The sequence below is a fragment of the Miscanthus floridulus genome, chromosome 9 (genome assembly GCF_019320115.1).
Source record: "Miscanthus floridulus cultivar M001 chromosome 9, ASM1932011v1, whole genome shotgun sequence".
Classification (NCBI taxonomy): Eukaryota; Viridiplantae; Streptophyta; class Magnoliopsida; order Poales; family Poaceae; genus Miscanthus; species Miscanthus floridulus.
In genome coordinates, this window is record NC_089588.1 from 107407750 (window position 1) to 107425774 (window position 18025).

General features: G+C 46.3%; 1 protein-coding gene across 4 annotated transcripts; it reads left to right on the plus strand.

Moving 5' to 3' along the window:
- Positions 1-13276: 13276 nt before the first annotated feature.
- On the plus strand, positions 13277-17674 carry LOC136482566 (peptidyl-prolyl cis-trans isomerase CYP23-like). 4 transcript variants are annotated; one of them, XM_066479779.1, is made up of 9 exons: positions 13277-13449; positions 14397-14510; positions 14620-14768; positions 15072-15144; positions 15225-15314; positions 15650-15689; positions 15823-15905; positions 16018-16050; positions 17325-17674. In XM_066479779.1, exons 1-8 carry the CDS (start codon positions 13318-13320, stop codon positions 16036-16038), a joined length of 702 nt encoding a protein of 233 aa, XP_066335876.1. In that variant the 5' UTR covers positions 13277-13317; the 3' UTR covers positions 16039-16050; positions 17325-17674. The 4 variants fall into 4 exon arrangements, 3 of the variants coding, with proteins under 3 accessions (XP_066335876.1, XP_066335877.1, XP_066335878.1); XM_066479780.1 differs by having other exon boundaries at positions 17331-17674; XM_066479781.1 differs by having other exon boundaries at positions 14448-14510.
- The last annotated feature ends 351 nt before the right edge of the window (positions 17675-18025 follow it).

Below are 18025 nucleotides of genomic sequence, written 5' to 3' on the forward strand. Positions count from 1 at the left end.
TCCCTGACGTTAGCCCCGATCCTCGTCGCTCCCGAACGGGGAGAACCCCTTCTCCTCTACATCGCCGCCAGCAACCATGTGGTAAGCGCCGCGCTGGTCATCGAAAGGGAGGAGCCGGGACACCAACTTAAGGTCCAGCGACCCATATACTTCGTCGGGGAAGTACTCACCGACCCGAAGGTCCAGTACCCCTAGGTGCAGAAACTCCTATACGCCATGCTGATGGTGACCCGGAAACTCCTGCACTACTTCACCGACCACGAGGTCGCGGTCGTCACTTCATACTCGCTTGGGGACATCATCCACAACCACGACGCCACGGGACGGATCTCTAAGTGGGCACTCAAACTCATGGGCCATGACATGAGGTACATCCCCCATACCGCCATTAAGTCTTAGGCTCTCGCGGATTTTGTCACCGAATGGACAGAGGTACAGCTACTGACCCCGGACATCACCCACGAGTACTAGACAATGTACTTTGACGGGTCCGTAATGGCGCCCGGCTCAGGAGCTGGAGTGGTTCTAATTTCCCTGGATGGAAGTAGGCTCCGCTACACCCTCCGCCTCCACTTTTCAGCCTCAAACAATGCCACAGAGTATGAGGCCCTCATCAACGGACTACGCATCGCTATCGAGCTTGGTGCTACATGACTCTATGTTTGCGACGACTCAGAGCTGGTCGTTGATCAGGTCATGAAGGAGTCCTCCTGCAAAAGCCCCCTCATGGCAACATACTACCAAGAAGTGCGCAAGCTCGAGGACAAATTCTAGGGGATCGAGCTGCATCACGTCCCCCGAAAGGACAATGACGCCGCCAATTTTCTTACGAAATTGGCCGCCAGGCAGGATCCATCCCCAAGCGGGGTCTTCGTCAACGACGCCCACGAGCTGTTCACCAACATCTTAGAAGGTCCGGTCCAGACGCACCCCGACACCCAGCCGGCGCCCGGGGGCTTCGACCCTGACGCCAAGCCAGCGCTCGGGGGCTCCGATCCCAGTACCTCCATGACGACATCACTCGCCAACGTTGCCATCTTGGCACTCGATCAAACCGACTGCCAAGTGCTGCTACTCGCCTACCTCCTCGAGGAGGTTCTCCCGCCTAAAAGGACTGAGGCCCGACGGATCGCTCGACACGCCAAGACCTTCGTCGTGCTCGGTGACAAACTCTACAAACGGAGTCCATTGGGGGTACTGATGAAGTGCATCCCCACCAACCAGGGGAAGTAGCTCCTCCTCGAGGTTCATGCCAGGATCTACGGACATCACGTGGCCCCAAGGTCACTGGTTGGAAAAGCCTTTCGCCAAGGTTTTTACTAGCCCACCGCGCTACGAGATGCAGAGGAGGTCGTCCACAAGTGCGAAGGATGCCAGTTCTACGCTCAGCAAACCCATTTTCCAGCGCAGGAGCTCCAAACCATCCCGATCACCTGGCCATTCGTGGTCTAGGGCCTCGACACGATGGGACCCCTCAAAAAGGGCCCAAGCGGGTTCACTCACCTACTCGTAGCAATCGATAAGTTTCCCAAGTGGATAGAGGTCAAGTCCATCACCAACATCCGCTCAGAAGAGGCAGTCAAATTCTTTCTCGACATCATCTACCGGTTCGGCGTTCCAAACTGTATCATCACCGACCATGGGACTAACTTCACCGAAAAGAAGTTCCTAGACTTTAGTGATGGATACGGCATCAGGATCGACTGGGCCTCGGTCGGACATCCACAAACTAACGGTCAGGTCTAACATGCCAATGGCATGGTCCTCCAAGGACTTAAGTCACGCATCTTCGACCGACTCAACAAATAGACCGGATGATGGGTTGCAGAGGTCCCAGCGATCCTCTGGAACCTGAGAATGACCCCAAACCGATCCACAGGGTTCACACCCTTCTTTCTGGCCTACGGAGCTGAGGCAGTGCTGCCCTTCGACCTCGACCATGGTGCCCCAAGAGTAAAACCTTTTGACTGCGACCGGGCCGTGGAGGCTTAGCAAGATGCAGTTGACCTACTCGAGGAGGCCGTGAGACGACTGTCACCCGTTCCGCTCGCTACCAACAAACCCTTCGCAGGTACCACGAAAGGAAGATCAGGGGGAGGATACTCGAAGTCGGCGATCTCGTACTCCGGAGGACCCAATCAATGAAGGAAAAACACAAACTCTCTCCACCATGGGAAGGGCCCTATACGGTGACCGAAGTAATCCGACCGGGCACTTACCGACTGGAGGACAACAACGGCAACGTTCTCACCAACACTTGGAGCATTGAACAGCTGTAAAGTGCCCCAGCCCAAACACTTTCAGCCCGGGTCGCTCGGGGGCTCCATGAGGGTACATTACTGAATACTACCTCTTTCTTTTTACTTTTTTTACTGTCACATGGTAAAACAACTTCGTCCCCGAACGGAAGCACATTCCTTCTCCTTTGTTGCCCTATGTAACTTTGTTCGTACTTCTAACCGAACGCACCCCGCCTCGACCTACGGTCACAAGCAGCCAAGCCCCATGGGCCATGCCCAGGTTCTTAAAAAAGCTACAGCCTATGGAACTATCGGGCAGGTACGAAAAACAAAGGAAAAAAACAATAGCTATGCTAGGATAAAAACAAGGAACGGATAAGTGATTCTATCACAAAAGCAGTACTGATGTATTCATTGATACAAAAAACTGTTCACACGGGGACTCACTCATGAACTCAACTATTACATTTTCTACTACTCCAAATACTACTATGGCCGCTTGATGACATCGCCTAAACGCCGACCTCAAGGGACCTGCCCGGTTCCGCTCCCTCGACTTCGGCGAGCGCAACGGGTACCTCAAGGGCGTCGCACCCATAGATGCTCAGCAGAAGAGCATGGAGCTCCTGACCTTCTCATGTAGCCGAGATAGCTCCTGGGCAGGGACGTGGCCACCGGGGTATGGCCACCATGGCTAGAAGAGATCTCATCAAACTTTATTAACTAGCCAACCCGAGCAGCTACAGGCGTGGAACCCTCCACCAGCATGATCCTGAGCGACTTCCCCTCCAACAAGGCTTGCCCGGTGAAGATCCACCGAAGAAAGTCCACACATGGCTCCATCCCGAAGAAGGCCTCATAGATGAATCCAGCACCGCCCCGGACAGCCTCCAGCTTGACATCGCACTCCGGATTCACGAAAGAATCTGTAAGTCCTCTCCCTCGCTCACCCCCTCTCTCACTTAGGAACCGCTGCGGCATACAGGCACTCTCGGCGAAGAGGAAGAAGGAGGAGAGACAATAGTTGAAGAACAGGCAAAGGACTACGACGGAGAGGCCTCTCCCTCCCCCAAAGAAACGCCATAGCCAAAGAGGGGCAAAAGATCAGAGCAAAAAACTCTCTCCCATCCACCCATTCAGTGCGGATGGGAAACGATGGGACACACCCTGACCGATGGGACGCATGCTGACCAACGGAATGCCACCTGGTCAGACGGAACAACGCCTGGTCAGACGAGGTGTGGCCTGGGTATGGCCCACCACTATCGCACGACTGGGCGTGAAAACCGAAGCATCACCACGCGTAGGCAGCTCTTCGCATCCCTAGGCGGGACTTAGAAAAAAACCTAAACAACGAGATCTCTGCCAGGAGAGACCATCAGGCTTCTTAACTCAATCGAACGGCTCGGAAAGACACATCGAGCGACAGGTAAGGAGCAAAGGGACGCCTCATGTAGGCCATGCTGACTCCGTCACAAACGACGAGCATGGGTCCCGGTCGGACATTTCTGACTGCAGCTCTTCAAACCCCGTCACTCGAGTCATCAAGGTAACACTACGAACCCCCACTATTTCTTTATTTTAAATCATTTCATACATCCATACGTGCATTCATTCCATACGCCTACGCCCCCTGGACGATTCGGGCCCTGAACCGCCTGGGGGCTCGAGAACTAAGCATCACATGTGCAGTGAAATGCATCACAACGCTCCGTGTTGCGTCACGGAGCGACAGTTGCCTCATTCGACATGAGCAACAACAGAGCCAGGGGAGAAAAACGTAGATGAGCCCCGTGCGGCCCTTGCCCAGTCTGGCAGACAGGGTCACCTCAACCTTCTCGTTCGATCCTAAGCCTTTGCCAAGCCCATAGAATCTCCATCGAGGGGAGGCCATTAGACCACCCGAGTCAGTCTCCGGAACAACCCAAGCATCTGCCGAGTTGCAGGTAAGGGAGCAGTGGAATGTCACAAGAGGGCTATGCCGACCCCATCACGAACGACGGACCCGGATTCCACTTGATCATACCCGTTAGTGAACTCACCAAGCGCGTCACTCGAGCCCGAGCGATCAGGACAAGCAACAAAACTCAGCCCCTCCAGTTATGAGGAACCAAGGATGGGGTAACACACACAACTCAAACCGACCCCTACTAAGGCCCAACGGGGCTCGGGGGCTCAAGACACAAAATGCCTGGGTCTATGACCCTGAACTCGCCCCATCTGGCTATGCTTCGTCTACACTCCAAACACCTAGGTCTGCGACCCCAAACTCGCCCCATCTGGCTACGCTTCGACTGCACTCCAAACACCTGGGTCTGCGACCCCGAACTCGCCCCATCCGGCTATGCTTCAACTGCACTCCAAAACACCTAGGACTACGACCCCGAACTCGCCTCATCAGGATTCACAAGCTCCGACTCGCTCGATTCCTAAAACTAACTAAACTAACTACCTTGGCCGCACAGGCTGCACCGAGGCCAGGATCCACGACTCCGACTTGCCCGGTCCCACGGCGCGCACTGACGCCAGGACCCGCGAGCTCCGTCTCATCCGATCCCTAAAAATTAACTGTCTCGATCCACGGCACGCACCGATGCTAGGACCTGCAAGCTCCGTCTCATCCGATCCCTAAAAATTAACTGTCTTGATCCACGGCGTGCATCGACACTAGGACCCGTCTGCGACTCCTACTCACTCGATCCCACGGCACGCACCGACGCCAAGATCCGCGAGCCCCGTCTCACCCGATCCCTAAAAAACTAAAATGCCATGGCTGCGCAACGACGCCTTGGTTGACAATTCCGTCTCAACTAAAAAACACGCACACACGCCCACTGACAAACACCCCCAGACGATTCTGCTCGAATTGGCCGGGGGCTCGGGGGCTACACCCGAGGGTGCGCTCACGCGCACCCACTGACAAAACAGAAACCTCCCCCGCTGGCAACATGAAAAACCCCCAGGCGGCTCCGCCCGAACCACCCAGGGGCTCAGGGGCTACACTCGCGGGTGCGCTCGCGTGCACCCACCGTCAAGGCAAAAATCCCCCAGACGATTCTGCCCGAATCGCCTGGGGGCTCGGGGGCTCCTGTCGGGTTCATAAACCCGGGGTCCCTCGCGGACCGGCTTCCTCGCAAAGGCTCGACCCAAGCAGATAGCGTACAACACATGGGTTGGCCCAAGAGTCTAAACAGCGGGCCAGAAGGGCAATCCAATCACCGACCGGAAGGTCTAGCCGAGAAGGTGCAGCGCCCGTTTTCCGACTCCGGCTCACCTCTCCGACCGGAGCGCCCGCTTCGACTCCAGTCGCCTCCGGACGGCCTCTCCGACCGGAAGGCCTAGCTAAAATGCTACTTCTGACTCCAACCCCACGTCTCCGACCGGGGTATGTCAAAACCCTGCTCATTGCTCTTCTCAGACTGACGTAGTTAGAGCTGACTGGAACCAACCAACCGGGGACGCCCGCTCGGAAGAAACCAGGGAACAAACAGAGAAAGCAAGGCAAGGCGCACAAGTCAAACCACGATACCAGGGATCGTACCCTGTACACCTGCAGGAACAGTACTTTGCAACTGCCCTAACACAAACAGTGTTGTAGGCGCAAACATTTTCCTATAGTATTGTGGGCGCCATTAACTCTCATATGGTAAAGCCCCCCACATGCCTCTGGGCATCGACAGTATTGCGGGCGCCGACATTTACCGTACCAGGAGAACATGGTAAAAGCCCTCACATGCCTCCGGGCATCAGTAGTATTGCAGGCACCGACATCTGCCATACCCGAACAAAGACAACGTGACCTCCCATGTGCATCTGACAACCAACAGTATTATGGGCGCCTACCATCATCCTGTACCTACCGGCGTGGGCAGCAAGGCTTAGAATCATACGTACTCCCTCCCTCTCACTTGTAAGGCCATCCCCTTCATCTATAAAAGGAGATGCGCTCTCTCCCAAGAAACTCAGTCAATCTAGGTCGATTCAAGGCATTCCAGATTCATTAGGTCGATCAAGTTCACTAGCTCACAATCACAGAACCGCCAGGTTCGGACCTCAAGCACACGCTTGAACACTTAGCTCATAGTGGAGTTCTTGTCGCTCTCGGCCCTTCCGACCGGACCTCTCATACACCCCATCTTTCTCCTTCTTGTTTGTAACCCCACTGCAAACTTCGAGCACCTGGGCTCAGGAATAAAGTCACCGACCGACTCAAACTGGACGTAGGGCATGTTGCCTGAACTAGTATAAACCCTGTGTCATTGAGTGCTAGGCCACCTCCAATCACAACGTACGACAAAACTATAAATATTTACTTGTTTGTCACTTTCTGCACCGACAGTAGTAGTTTGGACTTCAGAACGATAGGGGTAACAAAACAAACTAGACCACACGTACACAATCAAAACAGCCTAGAAGCAAATTTGTTAGCCACTAGTCTTGTCATCACTATGAGAGTATTATAGCGACGAGGCACCAAATTTTGTTCATCACAAGATTGCACATATAGTATGAAAGAAACTAAAGAACATGGCCACACACATAAAAGAAATATTAGTCCAAGAACAAAGGCCTACTACAAAAGGCCATTTTTAAATGTAGGTAAATCGGTTTTTTAGAGGCGATTGCTTTGCTTCTGTCCGAGCAAATGCCTTTGGAACTTGATAGTTTTCAGATGTGGCCAACCACCGCTAGAAATATATGTTAACCGCCTCTACAAATCATTTCAGAAAACACCTCTGGAAATGATTTCTAGAGGCGGTCATCTTATGCCAACCGTTTCTCAAATTCGGTTTCTACAACATAAGCAGGGACAAGTTATTGACTGCCATGGAAATAAAAGATGGCGTATCCCAAAAATGTTTTTAGTAGTGGCCATTGCAAAAATTTGTTGTCTCTTACTTGCCATCAATGTCTCGTGGATCATAGGGTCTACCACCTGTATCATTGACATTGTGAAATATAAGGGATTGATTATACCAAATTGTATTAGAAGTAAGTTAATTTATCCTAGAAAAGACATTATATGTGTTCATTAGGAGATTATTATAGTGTCTGAGCACCAAATTGTTTACTAAAAGAAAGAAGTATACATATAGTATGAACAAAGTGCATAAGTAAAGTATTTCCAGAGGCTGTCAGAAAGCATTTCTAGAGGCGGATGACGCCCCTGCCTCTATTTGTTGGTGTTTATTAAGCAAGCTTTTACAGAGGTGGTCACAATGTTTGCCAGTATAAATAGATTCAAAAAACCAAAAAAGCTACAAGACCATCATCGATCCCGCTCTTGAACCCACTGCTGAACCCATGAAGCCCATCAATGTCGTTGCTGCCCCGTTACTGTTGTGGAGCCCACCCATGTCATTGCTTCCCTGCCACTATCGTGGAACCCACCCATGCCTACATGCCATTGCTGCCTTGCCAGCATCATGGAGCCCACCCACGCTAATGTGGATGTCGCGCGCCCTAGCCATCACAGAGTTCACTCGTGCTATTGTGGAGGCCTCCCTCACCATCATGGATCTGCTCACACTATATTCATACTGTGTGGAAGAGGGGAGAGTGAGGAGCATGGAGAGGCGAGTGAGCAAGAGGGAGAGAGATTAGGGCCTCACCTAGATGCGCTGCAGCCGTTGATATGCACAAGATAGAGCGGCCAATGCTGCCACCCTAACCTTGCCATGGATCGCATGAGCCACGGAATTTGACTGATCTAGGGGAAGGGGTACGGTGTTCGCCATAGATCTATCTGAGCTCGCCTCCTCCACCTTTAGGCCAATGCTGTCGCTAGAAAGGGCAAGAGCATGTGCAGTTGCCGAAGTGGATGATGCCTAGGGGATAGTGTCGTCATCTAGCTAGATCCTCTCCAAGGAGGGCATTGGCGTCCAGGCGCTCTAGTGAGGTAGCGGAGGAGAGGCGATTGAGGGTAGGGGGAGCTAGGGCGGTGAAGTTGAGGCGGTGGGTGGCAGCTCATAGGGTGGGAGGCTACGAGCTCGTCTGAGAGAGGTGGAGCCTTTGGGACCTACCAAGACAAAAAAAATCTGGGGGCGGTGGATAAGGACTGGGGTTGTGATCACGAGAAGGGGGCCGGTGCTGGCTTATTAGGGTTTACTCGTTGTAAACTAGGCTTTTGTTTTTTTAACAGTGGTAGGCCTTTTAAGAGGGCCACTTCTATAAATAAGTCATATTTACGGAGGTGGTTATCTTAAGAAGCTCGCCTCTGTAAATCAATTTACTGAAGGTGTGGTGCATTTTGGGTTGTCTCCTTAAATGGGCTAGTCGCTTCTAAAATTTACTTTTTTTTTGGAGACGTCAACACTTTTTGACCATTTCTGTTAATAAAAACACACGTCTTCTAAAATTATTTTGGTAGCAGTGAGCCCACCCACGAACAATAATAATCCCAATAACAAATGTATGTAGAAGTAGTGTCCATCGCATTGGGGGAGAGGACAACAAACGTGACACATGCATAAGATTGTTTGTTGGGAGCGATGGCGTCGTAACAAGACACGTGTCAACGGGACGACAGGACAGATGTGAGGGACGAGACGTGTTTAACTTGTGGGCAGGGCTGATTAGGTTGTTGGTTAGTTTTTCTCGTTGGCGTTGGTGGCCTTTACCCGGAGAAGAAGTCGTGCGCGCTCGTGAGTGGATTGGGGCGTAAGTGCACTCCCAATCCGTCCACTTTTGACTAGTGAGGCAGCTGATATTTGATGCATGATGATGCATCCTGTCACATGCACCATTTTCCGTCCCCCGCGTGCCCGCGCATGCATGCATTGTTAACTGTGTTGGGATAATATAATAGAGTATTTACCGATTACCATGCATGGTTAATGCACTGATGATGTTGATGGCCTTGGTGGGCAACCACCAACTCCGATCCTAGCTTCCATGCAAGTGCACATGATCTGCACGGACACGTTTCCTTTTTTTTTTAAAAAAAAAGCTAGATTGCTTGCTCCCGCACACTGACAAGTAACACAAGGTGATATCTTTTCTGCCCTTCGAGAAAAGTCTTTTGAACCCATGCTTTAGTAGTAGCTTGGTATACATGACAAGTCAAGTGTCGAAGCAGCTGGCACCCTAGCTAGCTAGCTAACGTCCATCATATCTGCCTTTTCCATGCACCACACAGACAGACACAGGGGAGAGAGAGCAAGCAGCAAAGGTGGTTGATTGCTTACAAACCAAGAACACCTCAAAGGCGATCGATGCCAAAACGCTAGCTGATGGTTTTCAATGGAGTGCCTGGGGGTGAGAGCAGCGGCAGCTAGGACGCATCAAGCATGCTTTGCCGCCCTGGTGTGAAACCCGGCCGGGGCCGGGGGGCGGGCCCACCGCAAGGGTACAAATGCCTCGTGCCGTCATGCGCGGAAAAGTGGCCAAATTCCTACTCTCTCCCGTCACCAAAATATTCCTAAAAACAGTTGGTCACTAGCCTTTTCCACTTGCATCGTTGTAGATGGATGCTTTGAGAGAGAGAGGAAGAGAATTTATCCATTTAGCGGTATTAGCTAGGTTTACTACACTGCAGCCTATGCATGCATAACACTCCTTCTGAGAAAGAATTATTGAAACTTTCTCCCTAGCTTTTTTATTCATTTATATATATACTACTCCTAGTTCTTACCCATGATGGCCTTTCTTTCTTTACTTCCAAACTAATCCACCACACACATCAGCATAATAGCCTGACTTTTTATATGCCTTGCCTATTTAAATGGTGGTCCATTTGGCTCAACTCTAGTAGTAGACCATAATCCTACCTGCACCTCATCATACAATGCAAGTGATTAGTATTTTTTTAATAGTAATGCAGCTATGCTGCTATATATAGAAAGGTCTATCATTTGTATGTATTTCCATAAATAGAGTGACACGAGGCTTGAGAATTTTATTAGGCCTGGTTGGCCCACAGTCTAGTCTAGCCCAAAAAAAAAGCTCCAAAAGGCAGGTCCGCTCAAGTAGTTGGGTGGGAATGGGCAAGAAAAACAGGCCCAAAATAAATCAGGCCTAGTGTGAGCCCAACGCGAATTGAAAATTTTCATTTTTCGCTATTGTAAATATAGCAGCAATCCATTTTTCCTTGTATCGTAACAAACCATGGGGTCAACCTACACAATTACACTTTAGTATGAATCCAATATCCCCCTTAGAAAAAAGGTATGGCTATCAATAAATTATCTAAACAATTAAGCAGCAAATAAATAAGTGCCATACACACTAGAGGAGCATAATTTAATGCATTAATGGGATTCCAAATTTGCCACCGCCCCCACCCCTATATAGAATAGAATGGGCAAGGAGGCGATGCCACACACAATTGAAACATAATAAGAGTAACACAAGGAAATCAAGAATCAGCTCTCCCTGATGGCACTTCTCAACAAGGATGCCAAGGCTCTATGCTTTGCAACCCTTATTGTCATGGCTATGGTATTCTCGTCTTGTGAAGCAAGAGGTAGTAATAATTTATATACAACCACACATATATGCATGTGTATTCTATTTTACACATAATAATGTGTTACATCAACTTAGCTATATAAAAGTTCCCACTCTAATGAAATGCAATACATCATATTTGCAGGTAGTAGGTGCACCGATTTTTCTCCATGCGACGACATATTGTGTGGGGCGCATTGTGACGCTCTAGGGTACAAGAACCCTAACCCACACTGCCTTTATACCAAGATTGGCCATACGGGCGATAAATGTTGTTGTTAGGCTAAAAACCTGGGCGTGTGCCCCTTGTCGAATTGATGTACCAGTTTCATCAAGATGGTGAAGTCAATATGTCTCACCAACTATGGATGTTGGTCGACTAAGAATAATAATAATTTGTGATGCTAAAATTTATGTTTTCAGTAGAGTAGAAATGCACTGGCTGAACTTTCGAGGTGTTTCTTTTATACATCCATCTAGGCGCCGTTTGGATATTGGGAAATGTAGAGTGGGATATATAGGGAAACAAGGGGTGTGATAGATCTGATCCCATGTATGGATAATGGAAAATGAATACAGATAGAAAAATAAAGAGTAGCATACCCATTCCATACCCTGTCCTGCTATCCCAATCCATTTTTCCCATTCCCTATCCCCATCCCAGTAAAAAGTGTTACTGGAGAACATATCCTAGGCCCCCCATGCCTGTAGGTGCTCCCGTGCTCCCATCTAGAAAAAACCTATGAAACAGTGCTTTGAAAAATTCTTCCAAAAATACCTAAGGAGAGATGATGTAAGGATCCATCTTCATGCAGATTTTGAGAATTAAAAAAAAATCTTGTACATAGAGGAACAAAAAAAAAAGAGAAAATCAAGATGTAGTTGATGCAGGTTGCGGATCCAGGCAAACAATGCACCCGACCCAGTCATTATATCATGATTATTATCTCCTTTTTATTTCTACTTGTACAAGATTTTAACCATTCTAAAATGAACATAGGTCCTTATACATCATCTATCCATTTATATTTCTGGTTGAATGTTTTTTTTTTTTGAACGGGAGCACGTAATGCACGCGAGCACAGGATATATATTCCCGGTCCATCCACTTGGAAAGTGTAGAGTATTTTTAATGTGTCCATTAAATTATTCATTACGGATGCAAAATCCTCCACGTGGGCTCCTAGTACTAAACATGACAAGCTTACACTGCCGTGCCTCGCGTGCCCCTCTCTCGAGCCGGAAGTTGGAAGCTCCCCTAAGCAGAACCAATCAGGGCCATTGCCTGTAATTAATCATAAAAATTATATACGGAACCGATTCCACAATGCTGTAGGATCGGAATTGGCTATTGGAGTTCCTTTCTATCAATCCAACCGCTGCCTTTTCTTTCCATAATATTTTTCCGACTATAGCTAAGTATAAAGTAGTAGAAGTTAAATCAACTCAATCAAAATTTAATATCTTGAGTGAATGTCCCTAGAAAAACAAATGATTAAAGGAAAGTAGGAAATAAAGTACGGGTTTGTGTATTACATAAGACATGGATAATAGGTGGCATATAGTGATTATGAATCGTTTCTATACTAGTGTAATTCAAGAATAGGAAGGGTCAGCAAAAAAACATGTTTCTATGTACTAGTCTGACTCGAGAATAACATTGATGAGATTAGAGAGTACACTACACTTCTATGTATAAGGCCATGTTCGCTTCTCTTATAATCCGTACTTTTCAACTTGTTTTTTCAACCAAAACAGTGTTTCAGCTTGTTTTTTCAGCGAAGCGAACGGAGCCTAAGAATAGATTGTGATTTTGAAAATAACATGATGTCTCAAAGATCTATCTAAGACTCTCCTCTCTACAAGGAAAACTCACCCCTTATGAATGCTTCCAAATTTTGACTAACGATAGTAAGGTTGATAATGCTTTACCAACGTAGATGGATATAATAAGCTACATTACAAGGAGCATTAAGCATCAAAACAAACAAGTGTTTTTTATGTCTAAAACATTGTGTGGCTTCTGTCCTAAATTGAAAAATATTTTAACTTTTAGGTACATTGTTTTTTACTATGTTTTTAGAGTTCTAGATATACGTCGTGTTTTTCATCGCTACTTCAGCAGTACTTTCAACGAACGAACAATGTTTTCCTCTCACAATATTTCAGCATAAGCAAAATTTCAGCGAAACGAACAGGACCATAGTGTACTCCCTCCGTCTCAAAATAAGTGCACTTCTATGATTTTGGTGAAGATAACAATATTAGTTAGAATTTACAAATATACTCCTAGAAAGATACAATTATTACACTTTGAAAAGAGAAAAGGTAGAAAAAGACAAATAAAGTTATGCTGTCTTATACGTAGATATGCATTTGTTTTGGGGAAAATTGTACTCTAGAAATGCATTTATTATGGGACGGAGTAAGTATATCTAAATGCATAGCTTTGAGGTTTCTTTTTTCCAAAAATTGTCATATGGTTTCCAGATCACGAAATGGACCTGAACTTTGTTTTTTTATTTTTTATTTATTTTTGCCAAATGTGCGTTTTCGTCTTTGCACAAGCACAACAAAACGTCAAAACCAGCGGGGGCAAAAGGGGAAGGAAAAATAAAAAAAGATAAAAATGGCGGTGCTTCTCCGCCGCGCCGCGGCCGCCGCAGCGGCGGTCCTCGTCGTCGCGGCCGTCTGCGCGGACGGCGCCTCCACGTTCTACTCCTCCGACCCCAACCTCGGATCCGCGCGCGTCGTCTTCCAGGTCACCCGCCATCTCCTCTACTCCCCTTGCTATTCCAACTGCGACTGGTAGATTCGCCCAACCCCGATGTCTATTGCTCCGAAATTCGTTCCAAAGGAGCGATCTTTGGTAGCCTTTGGAGGTAGGAAACGGCCCCAAGGACATCAAATTCGCTAGGTGTTTGAGAGCTGTGGGAGCATCTGGGAGATAATTAGTGTGATTTGAGAGCTGTGGGAGGAGGATCTGGGAGAGAATCAGTGTGAGTCGGTTACGCTGGGCTTGCTCTTGCGAGATTTCGTTCGAGAGTCGGTTCAAAACCACAGCAATGTGGAAGGAAATGGCTGCTGAGTTGCATTTAAGAGCTGCTGGATGAGGAATTAGAGTGCCTGGAGCCCTGGACAGGAATCTGGATTGCAGTGCTTAACTTGCTGTTGCTTTACTGGTGGGAAGATTTGTATGCTAGGAATGCACAACTAGCGGATAAGAGTGCTAAACTGGCAAACCTGGCTGTAATTCCATTGCATGGCGGTGTCAAGATTCTTCCAAGAACACTGATACCATGTTGCATATTCTTCTCTTCAGACATATGATTTCCTTGGTTACTCCTAATCTCCCATTAGGTAGATGGTGTCTTCTGTTCTCCACACGATTCACTCAAGCTGCCAGCCTGGTTTACTTATCGGTTCTGGTCCTTTGGGTATCACCTTGCAATTTGCATCACTCCATGCCCAAAATTACATCAGTTGAATATTTACTAATAAAACTGTAGCATTTACATGATTTGTATACGACTTCACAAATGCTTATTATCAGCTCGGAACTGATTCAGTCATTCCGAAGTGGCATATCTGGCCAGTTAGGGGACTCAGAATTTACAGCGCTACTAATTACCATTTTTACCTTTCTGCAGTATTTCTTCCTGTTCTGATCTGTACATCTGATTACTTCTGTTGTAATTTTACCTGCAGACGAATTATGGTGATATTGAGTTTGGCTTCTTTCCTCATGTTGCACCTAAGACCGTCGAACACATTTTCAAACTTGTGCGGCTTGGGTGCTACAACACAAATCACTTCTTCCGGGTATTCATCAGTTCTAGTCACTTTTATTTACTACCTGTAAACACAAATCTCTAGTTTTGTGTGAGCTACCTTATCAATTAACAACGCAATGTATTTCTGCCTTTTCTAGGTTGACAAGGGTTTTGTTGCACAAGTTGCTGATGTTATGTCAGGTCGAACTGCCCCTATGAATGCAGAGCAGAAAAGAGAAGCAGAGAAAACAATTGTTGGTGAATTTAGTAGTGTGAAGCATGTCAGGGGAATCCTCTCCATGGGAAGGTGCTCTCTGTTTATACTTCTAACATATCACCTTTAAGCCTTCTGGTTCTGGCCTAAAATAGATGAGCATGTAGTATTTTTCTACGCACTTGAAAACTTCAACTATGGTTATTAAGTTGTTTATTTATCTGGAAAAAAGATTAAGATCACTACTTTCCATACTTCTATTTGTAGTTGTGCATATCCAGAGGAATGCAATGTATGTTGAAATAACAAAGCTCTGGAAAACATTTTTTTTAGTTTCCTTTGCATGTAAGGTAATAGTTATCTCATACATGTAAATATTTTCATTCCTTCCACAAGGCACTCTGATCCAGACAGCGCTGGCTCTTCCTTTTCTATCCTTCTGGGCGATTCACCGCACCTTGATGGCCAGGTGTTTAACACTACATCAAAGCCTTTTATGATCAATATCATCTATGTCACTGATTGAGATTGGCACATAACAAATTTCAGTATGCTGTATTCGGGAGGGTCACTAAAGGTGACGATGCATTGAGTAAACTAGAGAGGCTTCCAACCCAGAGAGAAGGCATTTTTGTAATGGTATGTATCCACCTGCAAGACAGTTCTTTTATGCGTTTAGCTCTTTTAGTGAATTTTCTTCTGTGTTCTTTGGTTATTGGTATGATTGTTTAGATATCTGCAAATATCTGGGGAAAACCTGTTAAAATGATGACTTTTGTTTTCTTATTGCATTTAAGTGTTCATTTGAATAGAGTTTTCCAGTCTGTTTTGATACAGATTGCCTGTCAATGTCATTGACAATGCATAATTGAAAATATTTGACTTCATCCACAATCTGTTGATTGTATTTTAGGGTGTGCTGGACAAATGAAGCTTTAATGTTCTGTACTATGTTTTCTTCTTTCTTTTGTCAGCCGATCGAGCGTATCGACATCCTATCAACTTACTATTATGGTAAAGACCAAACCTGTCCTCCTTTTTCATGGTGTTTTGAAAGACCTTTGTAATGCAAATATACAAAACACAGCATTGTATATCCCATAGGGTTTGAAGCAGCAACAGCTCTCAATGGTTTTTATCTGTGCAGATATTGATGTAGAGAGCTGTGAAGCAGAAAAATCTATTCTTCAGAGGAGACTTTCTGAATCAGCATCAGAAGTTGAGCGATGGGTGAGAATCTTACTTACAAATGTTGAATACAATTCATCCATATGCATGCCTGTTCAGAAAAAATATTCAAAGTGGTCAACTGATGTCATTTGGTTTATTTTTATTTTCGCAGAGAAGAAAATGCTTTGCTTAATGCTGGAGTAAGGTGAATTACTTGCTTATTGTTTTCAATATTTGTATAAATTTTTCAGGGCAGCAACTTGCTATATGCATTACAAAAGCAAGGTTAAAAATTCTGTGCACATGATACTAAAATGCTTAGATGGATTAGTGAAGTGACCCTATATTATTGCTAGTATAACACAACGAGCAATCTTCCATGGAATTACCAAATTCGAAAATCCCCTTCTGTTTTAGTTGACTTGTACAGTCCACATAGTTAAAGGCATGCATCTGTTCTATTGCCATGCTTACAAGCATACAAGTGAACTGGTAATTTGATCCTTGTGCATATCTAGTGCTTGATCGTTTTTTAATGAGACTAGGCGTGCTAGGTGCCACCACCTAGTTAAGTGGCCCAAACTATGAGTTCGGAAATGAGATGGCAGTGGATGATTGGTTGCTGGATGATTCCTCAATGCGTGGTTGTAAGATGTATGAGGGCGAGGACCTGGGCCACAAGGTCAAGGCTTGGACGCCAGCAATGGCACAGAGGCTAGGTAGGAGAGCACAGCAGGGAATTGGGGAACTATATTCAATCTATTGCTTGAGGTTTCCCAAATACATGTGGCCTAATATGTAAAGCCAAGTTACAAATGCTTCCTCAATACAAACTCAACTGAATTCTAATCCAATATATTAATATCTCTAGCTAACAAACCGACTAACTTATCTCCTAAACAAAAGCACCTATGACTCTTAACTCCTGGAGCAATCAGCCACGTGCATGTGCTGCATCCTGATCCTGGACGGCCTCAGTGTGCTTCCTATCTTACGTTCTGCCATACATGACAGGAAATGTGACCACAGGGTAGTTACTTTTTGCTGTTTGGGCAACAATTAAATTTGACCAAAACTGCATGAAATGTCTTGTTAGTGATTGACGGCTGCTTCCATTAGTGGCCACTTGACCCTGATTGAAGTGAAGGAAACTCATTTGTCATATTCTTGAATTGCATCCGAGGTGTGCTATGTTCTTCAATTTTGGAAGGTTTTCATCAGTGTAATTAATGTAATTCATTTCAAATACCTTGCTCCCAGAAAGTCAGCATGTGCAGTCTGTTTCTCTTCCAGGATATAATCCTCTAAATTGCAGTAGGTCAGGAGCTCAAATGGTTCCATGTGAGACAAAAACCGTATCTTATGAATCAAAACTGAAACAATTACTGATTGACTCAAGTTTTAGACACATCAATCTTTGAAATTTTTGACACAGACAACTTGCCCATGTAAACTGTATTTTCTCCATAATGCATGCAGGAGCAGGACTACAGGTTCCATATGGGGCTGGATGGCTGGAGCGGAATATGGACAGTGTGAAAAGGAACCCTTGAATGTGTATGCTAGGTGCTTTTATACTAGCAAAGTGTTACATGACTCGATGCTATCGCTGTGATACTGAAGTGGATGGGTCCTAGGTTTCATGTGGATCTTGTTTGTTACACATGAGCGGAGTTGTTATCTACCGGTTACAATAAACCTTGAATTCGTTTTCCTTTTTTTTTATAAACAATGTATGTATATTAATTACTGGCACATACACTTATGTAACATCTCAGGGAAACAAAAAGAATTACTAGTGCATGAATAGCTTCAGTGACTATTGGTGATGCACTGTCTGAAGATTGTCTGAAAGACTGAAACTGCGGTGGAACTCTCATGTTGTGAGTTTATTCTGCACTGCTATTTCCTGATATTATATCCAGTTTGTTCGCTTGTTGGTTTTAGCCAGGGATTATCAGTCATGATACAGTGTTTTTCTATCACAACAAACCAGCACCAGCCGAGCTTATCAGTCCAGAAACTAATCAGTGTGCTGTGCTTGCCTCGATCACTTGTCTACAGCATTGATAGTACCTTGTCGTCTTCCTTTCATGTGAGTGAGTAGTGGTGCTAACACAGCTGAAAACCAAGCCCGACTTCAGGCAGCATGTCCCTCCATGTCTGGCAGCGACGACCAT